Genomic DNA, 10,931 nt, shown 5'->3' with positions numbered 1-10,931 from the left:
GCTGATCTCGAACTCCTGACCTCAGGTGATCCTCCTGCCTTGGCCTCCTAAAGTGCTGGGATTACAGGCATGAGCTACCACGCCCAACCAGGTTGTACTATTCTTGTAACTTAATTTCAAAATGTATTGTTTGAAAAGTGCAATAGTGGGCCAGGCGCAGTGGTTCACACCTGAAATCCTAGCATTTTGGGAGGCCAAGGTGGGCAGATCACGAGGTCAAGAGACCAAGACCATCCTGGCCAACATGGTGAAACCTGTCTCTACTAAAAATACAAAAATTAGCTGGGGGTGTTGGCGCTTGCCTCTAGTCCCGGCTACTCGGGAAGCTGAGGCAGAAGAATCACTTGAACCTGAGAGGCGGAGGCTGCAGTGAGAGATAGTGCCACTGCACTCCATCCTGGGCAACACAGCGTGACTCCATCTCAAAAAAAAAAAAAAAGTGCAATAGCTCCCGACATTGGTGAAGAATATAAATCTAGTGCAGTGGCACAATCTCGACTCACTGCAGCCTCTATCTCCTGGGTTCAAGCGATTCTCCTGCTTCAGCCTCCCAAGTAGCCGAGACTACAGGCATGTGCCACCACACCTGGCGGATTTTTTGTGTTTTTAGCAGAGACGGGTTTTCCCTGTGTTGGCCAGGCTGGTCTTGAACTTGTGACCTCAAGTGATCCGCCTGCCTCAGCTTCCCAAAGTGCTGGGATTACAGGTGTGAGCAACCACGCCCAGCCTCTAGCTACCTCTTAATCACTTATCTTGAGGTCGCACTTTACTGGGACCTCTGGAGAGCTTATAAATGATGCCCCTACTCTTATGAAGTTTAACATCTCTTGAGGAGGGAAGTCCCCCAATAAGAAGCAGAGAAGATTATGTAAATTCAACTAGGGGCCGGAGTTGGTGGCTCATGCCTATAATCTCAGCACCATGGGAGGCCAAGGTGGGCGGATCTCTTGAGCTCAGGAGTTGGAGACCAGCCTGGCAATTTGGCGAAATCTTGTCTCTACAAAAAAATATGAAACGTAGCTGAGCGTGGTGGTGCGCACTTGTAGTCTTAGCTATTCAGGAGGTTGAGGTGGGAGGATCGCTTGAGCCCAGGAGGTAGTGGTGGCAGTGAGCCGTGATCATGCCACTGCATTCCAGCCTGGGCGATGGAGTGAGACAGTGTTTAAAAAAAAAAAAAAAAAAAAGTTCAACTAAGAAGTTTGAAAATGGAGAAGAGATCAGGAATCAGGATAGGTGGATGAGATCAAGAAAGTCTTCAAAGTAGGACCTGAGCCTTGAAGGTAGGATTTAAATCAGTAGATGATATTTCAGACAGAGTCAACGAACAGTTTGTGTAACTCAGGGAGAGGTTTGTGCAGAGATGGAATAGACTGGACAGAGAACGAATATTGGGAAGTGTTGGAAAACATGGTTGAGTAGATACAAGGGGCCAGTCTGCAAGTTCCCCAAGAGCAGCATCTAACTAGATCTCATGAAAAAGATTTAATTAAGCCCGGGCGCAGTGGCTCACCCCTGTAATCCCAGCACTTTGGGAGGCCGAGGCGGGAGGATCATTTGAGGTCAGGGGTTAGAGACTAGCCTGGCCAACATGGCAAAATCCATATCTACTAATAATACAAAAATTAGCTGGGCGTGGTGGTGGGCCAGAGACTACAGGCCCGCGACACCAGGCTAGTTTTGGTTACGTTTCTTTTTTTTTTTTTTTTTTTTTTTTTTTTTTGAGACGGAGTCTTGCTCTGCCGCCCAGGCTGGAGTGCAGTGGCAGGCTGGAGTGCAGTGGCTGGATCTCAGCTCACTGCAACCTCCGCCTCCCGGGTTCACGCCATTCTCCTGCCTCAGCCTCCCGAGTAGCTGGGACCACAGGCGCCGGCCACCTCGCCCGGCTAATTTTTTGTATTTTTAGTAGAGACGGGGTTTCACCGTGTTAGCCAGGATGGTCTCGATCTCCTGATCTCGTGATCCGCCCGTCTCGGCCTCCCAAAGTGCTGGGATTACAGGCTTGAGCCACCGCGCCCGGCTTGGTTACGTTTCTTAATGGCTGGGAAAAAATTGCTGGGTGCAGTGGCTCACGACTGTAATCCCAGCACTTTGGGAGGCCGAGGTGGGTGAATCGCTTGAGCTCAAAAGTTCGAGACCAGCCTGGGCAACATGAGGAAACCTGTCTACAAAAGATACAAGAATTAGCGGAGCTTTGGAGCACACTCCTGTAGTCCCAGCTACTTGGGAGGCTGAGGCAAGAGGATTGCTTGGGCCGGGCGCAGTGGCTCACGCCTGTAATCCCAGCACTTTGGGAGGCCGAGGCGGGTGGATCACGAGGTCAGGAGATCGAGACCATCCTGGCTAACACGGTGAAACCCCGTCTCTACTAAAAATACAAAAAACTAGCCGGGCGAGGTGGCGGGCGCCTGTAGTCCCAGCTACTCCGGAGGCTGAGGCGGGAGAATGGCGTGAACCCGGGAGGCGGAGCTTGCAGTGAGCTGAGATCCGGCCACTGCACTCCAGCCTGGGCGACAGAGCGAGACTCCGTCTCAAAAAAAAAATAAAATAAAAAAATAAAAAGAATAATTCAGGATATGTGAAATTCAAATCATGCATCCATAAGTGAAGTTTTAGTGAGCACAGCCATGCTCAACCTCTTACATATTATCTATGGCTGCTTTTGTGCTACAGTAACAGTTGAATAGTTGCAGAGATCATATGGCCTGCAAAGCCTAAAACATTTATCAGCTGGCGCTTTACAGAAAAAGTTTGCAGCTGGGTGTAGTGGCTCATGCCTATAATCCCAGCTCTTTGGGGGGCCGAGGTGGAAGGATCACTTGAGCCCAGGAGTTTAAGACCAGACTGAGCAACAGCCAGACCACAGTCTCTACTCACCCCCTCCAAAAAAAAAAATTAAAATAATCTGGGCGTGGTGGCACGAGCCTGTAGTCCCAGATACCCAGGAGGCTGAGGTGGGACGATCGCCTGAGCTCAGGATTTCGAGGCTGCAGTAAGCTGTGATTGCACCACCACGCTCCAGCCTGAGCAACACAGTGAGATCCAGTCTCAAGGAAAAAAAAAAAAAGTTTGCTCACTCCTGACCTAAAGCAATGGTTGTCCACATGGGGCGACTGTGCACAGGGAACATTTTGGCAATGCTTGGAAACATTTCTGGTTGTCACAACTGTGGAGGGTGGGGAGGGCATCCTACTGATATCTAGTTAGTAGAGGCCAGGGATGGTGCTAAATATTCTTTTTTTTTTTTTTTTTCCCGAGATGGAGTCTCGCTGCCCACGCTGGAGTGCAGTGGCGCGATCTTGGCTCACTGCAACCTCCACTTCCCGGGGTCAAGCAATCTCCTGCCTCAGCCTCCTGAGTAGCTGGAATTACAGGCACGTGCCACCACACCCAGCTAATTTTTGTATTTTTAGTAGAGACAGGGTTTCACCTTCTTGGTCAGGCTGGTCTCGAACTCCTGACCTGGTGATCCACCCACCTCATCCTCCCAAAGTGCTGGGATTACAAGCGTGAGCCACCGCGCCCAACCCTAAATATTCTTTAGCACATGACAGCCCTCCAGATGCCTGGTCCCAAATGTCCATAGTACTGTGGTTGAGAAACTCTGGATTATAGGACTCTAAGGTGAGTACTTTCTTTTTTGTTTTCTTTTTGAGACAGAGTTTTACTCTGTTGCCCAGGTTGGAGTGCAATGGCGCGATCTCGGCTCACTGCAACCTCCGCCTTTCAGGTTCAAGCAATTCTCCTGCCCCAGCTTCCCCAGCAGCTGGGATTACAGGTACGTGCCAACAACCCCTGGCTAATTTTTGTATTTTTAGTAGAGACAGGGTTTCGCCATGTTGGCCAGGCTGGTCTCGAACTCCTGGCCTCAAGTGATCCACCCGCCTCGGCCTTCCAAAGCGCTGGGATTACAGGCGTGAGCCACCACGCCCAGCCAGGTGGGTACTTTCTAGAACAGGGAAAACTCAGTCCTTAACAAGGGAGCCCATTGACTGAACGCCCAGGTCTTTAACTTACATTAGCTCAGGTAGCCTTCACAATGACCATGGCAAGGCAATCACTAATGTCCTCCTTTTCTGGAGACGTTTTATTAAATTTTTATTTTATTTATTTATTTTTGAGATGGAGTCTCACTCTGTCGCCCAGGCTGGAGTGCAATGGCGCGATTTCAGCTCACGACAACCTCCGCCTCCTGGGTTCAAGCGATTCTCCTGCCTCAGCCTCCGAAGTAGCTGGGATTACCGGCATGCACTCCGAAGTAGCTGGGATTACTGGCATGCACTACCACACCCAGCTAATTTTGTATTTTTAGTGGACACGGGGTTTCTCTAGGTCGGTCAGGCTGGTTTCGAACTCCCAACCTCAGGTGATCTGCCCATCTTGCCCACAGCTCGCAAGTCTGTAGGGCTCCAGGGCTTGTAATTTTCCGTAACACCTCAGTGCCTGCCTCTGCTCAGTGACATCACAAACGTCACAGACGTATTGTCTCACTCGGTTGTCCCCTAGTGTGTGAGCTGCGCAGAGCCAGGCCTAAATATGCAGAGCCAGGCCTATATACATGGAATATATGTGGATACTTTCTGAAGCCTCCAGGCCTCCGTAAGGAAAGGATGCGTGCCCTGATGTCCGCACCCTGGCCCTTAGGTAAACAAAGTTGAGGAAAGTTTGTTTTCCTAGGGGCCACCAGAGTTCTTTAAAGTGACGACTCTCTTGCCCACTTTAATGCTTGGGAGGATGGGAGGCTCCGCTCTCTAGTAGACCCAGGACACAAACTCCTTAGTATCTATAGAATGCTTTTTGAGTCATGAAGAATAGTCATATCCATGAATTTTGGGGGATGCTCACATCACAGGAGTAAATGAGAGAAGACACGTGGTGCAGAGTTCTTTTCCTGCCAGAATTAAAACTCACCTGAATCTTGTTCCGTAGGCTCTGGCACTCTACTTTCTCCATCTAATATACTAGATGATAATCAGCTCAACTTAGTTAAATCCATGCTAATAAAGAAAAAGTAGAGGACTTTCTGCCCACCTCCACCCCAGGTGGTGGGAATTTCAGGCCCACATGGAAGAAAGTTGGAGGGGGCGGGCACGGGGGATGGCAACCCACCTAGGAAGATTTCATAGGCTGATGGTGCCTCCCTGAGCCCTTCAAATCACCCATTCGGAAGGCAGCCACCCGCTCCTCCTCAGGCAAACCGTGGTGGGCCGCATCACCCAGTGACTTAAGATCAGACCACACAGCCAATCAGCATTTCTTTGAATTTTATTGAAAATTGACATGGACATTAGAAAGGTAGTAAGCTAAACAGTGCTGGTTCTGGGATGTTTCTCCTGGAGAATGAAAGCCCCAGAGGGGCAGTGACTGGTCACACCTTTGAGCAAAAAGAACAAAGGAGAAGAAAGGAAAAACACACACAGATTCTGGAAAACATGCAAAGAGGCTCTCTCAAGAGACACTGAACAGCAGAATGGTGGTGATGGTGGTAGGGATATATGAGAATGAGCACACTCACATGGTATTTTGATGCAAGTTAAACCAGTGAATTCAAGGCAGATTTACCAACATCAAAGCTCTCCCTCCAGACCCCAGGTTGAGCAGAAACCTCTCTCAAAACCCCAACTGGTCTCAGAAGGTGGAAGGGAGTAATTCTGCCCTCACTAAGCTTAAACCCCCTCCCTTCTCTCCCATCTCCACCTGAGTGTTAGATAGTGGACACATTTTTCCCCTTTGCTGGAATCTATAGAAGGTCTGTGAATGCTGAAGAAGATATAAATGTCACTTGAATTTCTCTTCCATATTCAGAAATGTTTAACAGTGGCCGTAGACAGTCAACTCATCGAACCAGAGAAATGTTTAAAAGAAAAACATAAAACGCAAACAAAACCTTGTGAACAGAACAGTACTTCCATACCCACAGCTGAAGTGTCCTGCCCCAGTCACTTACACTTGGGTGAGTGGTCCTGTAGTTGTTTCTCTGAGGTTACATTTGGTCCATTTTCCAGCTCTGATGGTTCTTTTCCTGCCTTGTTAGTTAGGACAAGACACTTCCATTTAAAATACCATGTGAGTCAGGAAGAGAGCTTCTTGCCTGGACACAGAGACACATGAACACTTGTTGGGTGGTGTGGCGTATGTGTGTGTGCTTGCAGTTTGAGGGGAGAGGGAATTGGTTGATTTCTGATTTGAGACAATATGGAACCCTAACTCTTCTATAATGGCAGTCTTCTCCTTTAGACTTAGTGCAGCTGCTGAAGACAAGATTAAAAAAAGCTGGAGAGGGAGAGAGAAAGAGAAAGAAAACATGAAATTAGCCAAAGAAAGAGGACATTCAAAGGAAGACAGGGGGAGGGGAATGGGCAGTACTGAGGTAGCACAGATTATAGTTTGAGAAGACAGGTTAGAAAATGGGGGTCACTGTTGGGCCATCACCACGGGGAAATCTGCTGAGAAGGTTTTAAGAACACCACACACCAGTTTAAAGCTTCTTGTTTTAATTAAAAACAAGCACATTATTAACAGCCACATGTGAATGCCAAATGATTAAAACAAAACAAAACAAAAAAACAAAAACAAGAGCCATCTACATTGCAGCTAGGGAAAGCAAACTTCTTGGCTTAGGAGAAGTGAGGGATGTGTGTACGTGTGTGTGTGTGTGTGTGTGTGTGTATTTCAGAAAGGCCACTCCAGTATGGGAAAATAAAAGCACAGACCATTGCTAATGACTGGTTTTGTTTCACCAGAAGTAAACAGAGTACTTAGGTTATTTTTTTTTAAATAATAACAGTTGTACTAATTAAAACACCTTTTCATTGAAGAAGGAAAAAATCTTTCTGTCTACAGTGAATAAAGCCACCCAATGAAATACTCATTTTAATGGGCTTGATCAACTTTTTAATTTATGTTCACTCATGGGTTTGATTTTTGTTTACCAAACTTCCCTGATTATAATGGTCACCTAGGGCACCTGTTACACACAGTCTCCTGGACCCCGTTCCAGCCTTGCAGCATCACTGGGTTAAGGAGCTGGCCCGGCATGCCTTCATTTTGCCAGCCCTCACCCAATCCATCTTCAGATGTTTTTCTGTGGGAAAAAACCTCGAGGGTCTTCTAATACTAACTATTCAGTCACTCTGAACATCAAAAGACCTCGTATCCAGGAACGTATATAAACAGATTGAATCCCTTTGTGAAATGGATTGGGAGTCAGGAGGCATGAAAATTAGTCTGGCTTCTGCCTGGAAACAGCAGTGGGACCTTGCTCAAGTCCCTTCCCTTCTCTGGGCCTTTATTTCCCCTTACGGAGTAACTAGGTTATATCGTCTTACTGACTAAAATATCTCCCTTAATATAAAACTCCTCTTGAGTTTCTGAAGGTCTCTCCAAGGCTGTGTGGGTCTAATACTTTCGAAGTATTCAGAGCTTCTCAAGCCTTAAGTAGTTAATCTGTACAGAAATGCAAATGAGGGCGCCTCGGGTTTGTAATGCAAATAATTACCAGGCGGCGGGGTAGAGGGTGGTGATTACTAGTCGGTTGTTTAAGCGTGAATTTCTGGGAAAGCAGCTCTGAAGCTGGACATAGAATCATCAAAGTTGCAAATACGAAGCCTTTCCCAAGGAGACCTGACAGGCCTAACTCAGCATCTCTCTGAGCTACTGGCTGAGTATCTGAGCAGATTTTTTTTTTTGGTTGTTGGTTTGTTTCTACCTCCAAGCATATGGTCTTCAAAACAATACTCCACTGTAACTTGAATTTTCCCAAGAAACTGGCTTGTGCTTTGGCAGCATCACCTTCATACTTGCTCTGGTCACTCACCAATCAGTAGAGCACCAGACGGTACACAGCAAACCTACACTCTTGCTTTGCCAACAAGAAAAAAGGAAGTACGTGCATATGTTTGCTTTTCATTTTTTTCTTTTTGCTTCCTATTATGATCTATAATTGAAGCGAGAAATCCCCTTCCCCTTCTCAATACTTCAAAAAGGCCTGGAAATTTGGCATAACCTTGTTTGACTGTGTGCTTTGAAAGTAAGTGATCAAAAAAATAAACTCTAAAAAAAAAAAAAAAAATAGAAGGTGGTCATAGTCAGTGCCAGTGGGGCTGGGAGGCAGGAGCAAGTTGCGGAACTCAAAAAGAAGTGAGCTTGAAGTACATGGCAGGGTAGGGGTGGGGTCCTGGCTGCCTGGCACCCCAAAGGAAAGCTGTCAGTTAAAATAGAAACCTCGGCTTAAAAGGCTAAATGGAGTCCAGTCCAGCTGTAGCGGGGAATACTATTCAGTACACAGCCATGGATTACTGCAAAGGAAGGGCAGAGAGACGGCATGTTAGCCACAGATCATTGCCAGGTCAACTCCATCTCTCACACTGTCACTGGCCAAACACCAAAGGCCACTGTGCCCCATAACACTGACAAGGGAGGGCTCTCTACTTCACAGAGGTTCCCAAAGCCACTATCAGATGGGACCCATGATAAAAACTAGGGCTGGAATATTTTTAAACTCTCAACTCCTTACATTGGAAAGCAAGTTCAGGGCCTTCCAAGGTGTAACACCTCTTTTCTTCTCTCCAGCCGATAGTCTCATCTCTTCTTATTGAGGGATGCATGCAAAATGCATGTTAAAAATCATCATGACGTTCACCAAATGAACTACAAGACTCATCAGAGCAAACCCCCAAACACTTGATTCTTTTGACAGCTCAGTTTTCCAGTCTACAAAGTGGGATTTATTATTCCTGCTGCTGGCCTCACCTTATTGGGACAGTATGGAGCCCTTCCGGAAATTACCCCTGAGATGCTGAAATACCTCACAAGAAGAATTCAGTAAGGCTATCATTCAAGACTCTAGGCTGGTAATAATATGTAGGTTTATTCTCCCTTTTGCATCTGTGGGGTACCCAGAGTTAGAGAGAGGGGAAACGTCTGCTATTTTCTCCAGCAGTTGTGTTTTATGGGAAGGGCTTGGTGTAAATAAATGCGTTACAGATTTTGAGCACAGCTTGAGTGCAGTTACTTCGAGTGAATGAAAACTGGAAAGGGCTGGACTCAAAGGTTAGACGGAAAAGGCGCCAAAGGCTCTCCTTTTGAAACTCTCTAAGAAGTGGCTGCGGCTCCTGAGGATGAGGGTTGGGTGGGCCAGAGAAGACTAGTGACTGGGATACAGGAGACCAAGGGGCAGCTGTGCTTATTGGTGCTTACCCAGTCATGGTGGATGCAAATACCTCAGGGAAAACTAACAGCAACCAGAACTGGAACAGGGGAGCTGCTGGGGAAGAGTAGCAGATGGGCCCCCTGACCACGTCACACCTCTGGCAAAGATGTGGGGGACAACAGGGGGGATGGCTGGGGGTGCTGGGAGGGGGACTGGGATGCAGGATGCATCTGCGAGCCACATGACTGTTGGCTTCTTGACCAGCGGCCAGACATCGCCCTCAGATTCTCAGGTTTCTATAAACCTTGGCAGGAAGAGAGGAGAGGGCCCGGGTTGGATTGTATGCCCCCCAGGCATGTTAAGGGGGAAGTTAGAGAAAGGGAGGCCCAGCTCTGTTGCGCAGGAAAAGGGTGTCTACAGGAAGCCCAAACTGAAAATGAAAAGAGAAGCTGAGTTAATGAATGGATAGATTAATGTACCAAAAAAAAAAAAAAAAAGAAAAAAAAGTCAGAAGAAAATTAAGTCATGAGGACTAATGGCTAAATTAGAATTTAGCTATGTTAGATGGTCTTAAGGTCTTATTGCATTGGCTCCGGGAAACATGCTTTCTCTCTCATACACTCCACACACACTCCCACATGATGGCAGCAGTGGCATTAGCCAGCAAAATAATGATCAACAACCACAAAAATACATTTTATGTCTTTTTTTTTTTGAGATGGAGTTTCAGTCTTTCACGCAGGCTGGAGTGCAGTGGTGCGATCTTGGCTCACTGCCACCTCCATCTTCCAATTTCAAGCGATTCTCCTGCCTCAGCCTCCCGAGTAGATGGGATTACAGGCACTTGCCACCATGCCCAGCTAATTTTTGTATTTTCAGTAGAGACGGGGTTTCACCATGTTGGCCAGGTTGGTCTCGAACTCCTGACCTCAAGTGATCCGCCCGCCTCAGCCTCCCAAAGTGCTGGGATTACTGGTGTGAGGCACTGAGCCTGCCCTATCTCTTCTTAATGACTAGGTCCTGACTAATGTCTCCCCATCTCCCGCCCCCCACACCACCACCTAATACCTTGTACAGGAATACCTTCTGCAAATCTCTAAGTGGCCTCAGGCCACCGGATAGAGCCCCAGGCTCTAGCCACTGCATTTCCTGTCCCATAGGGAAAGCAGAGGAGGCTGAGGTTTCACCGCAGGAGGCCCTCAGAGCTGTCCTAGTCAGCTAACTGGTACTCTGGGGCAAGACCTGTTTGCAGAGCATATGAGGATGGTTGCTGGTTGCTGAACTCTGCTCTAGGGTCCAGACCACAGTTACCTGAAAACGTGAACTATGGAAACCCATCATTGGTTTGTGCTTAAATAATACTTTCACCTCTCTTCCATGTAAGTTTCATTCCTGTGACAAATATACAGCAAGTAGGACTGATCCCCATTATACATATGAGTAGACTGAGAAACACAGAGAAGTCAACAGACTTGCCTGTGGCCGCAAAAGAGTCATAGCTGGGCCCAGAGCTGGTGTGTGTGTGTGTGTGTGTGTGTGTGTGTTTATTTTTATTTTTATTTCTTTTGGGACAGAGTCTTGCTCTGTCACCCAGGCTGGAGTGCAATGGTGCGATCTCGGTTCACTGCAACCTCCGCCTCCCAGGATCAAGCGATTCTCCTGCCTCAGCCTCCCAAGTAGCTGGGATTACAGGCGGCCGCCACCATGCCAGTCTAATTTTGTATTTTTAGTAGAGACGGGGTTTCACCATGTTGGCCAGGCTGGTCTCGAACTCCTGACCTCG

At 47.5% G+C, this 10,931-nt stretch overlaps 1 protein-coding gene across 3 annotated transcripts in view; it reads right to left on the bottom strand.

Moving 5' to 3' along the window:
• Window positions 1–5,246: 5,246 nt before the first annotated feature.
• The window catches only part of SEPT6 (septin 6), a 90,447-nt gene continuing 84,762 nt past the window's right edge, over window positions 5,247–10,931 (bottom strand). Inside the window, exon 11 of one of the 3 annotated variants that reach the window (XM_011948675.1) lies at window positions 5,247–6,270. Coding sequence is in view for 2 of the 3 variants with exons in the window: in XM_011948673.1 (XP_011804063.1) it covers window positions 6,052–6,088 (37 nt within the window). In the remaining variant the exon portion in view is untranslated. Of the gene's footprint in view, window positions 6,271–8,845; window positions 9,579–10,931 lie in introns of those variants that run through there. The other 2 variants (XM_011948673.1, XM_011948671.1) reach the window with 2 other exon arrangements.

This window comes from Colobus angolensis, unplaced genomic scaffold (assembly GCF_000951035.1).
Source record: "Colobus angolensis palliatus isolate OR3802 unplaced genomic scaffold, Cang.pa_1.0 Scaffold282, whole genome shotgun sequence".
NCBI lineage: Eukaryota > Metazoa > Chordata > Mammalia > Primates > Cercopithecidae > Colobus > Colobus angolensis.
Note: the sequence above shows the minus strand (reverse complement) of the source record. Positions and strands in the feature narration are given on the sequence as shown.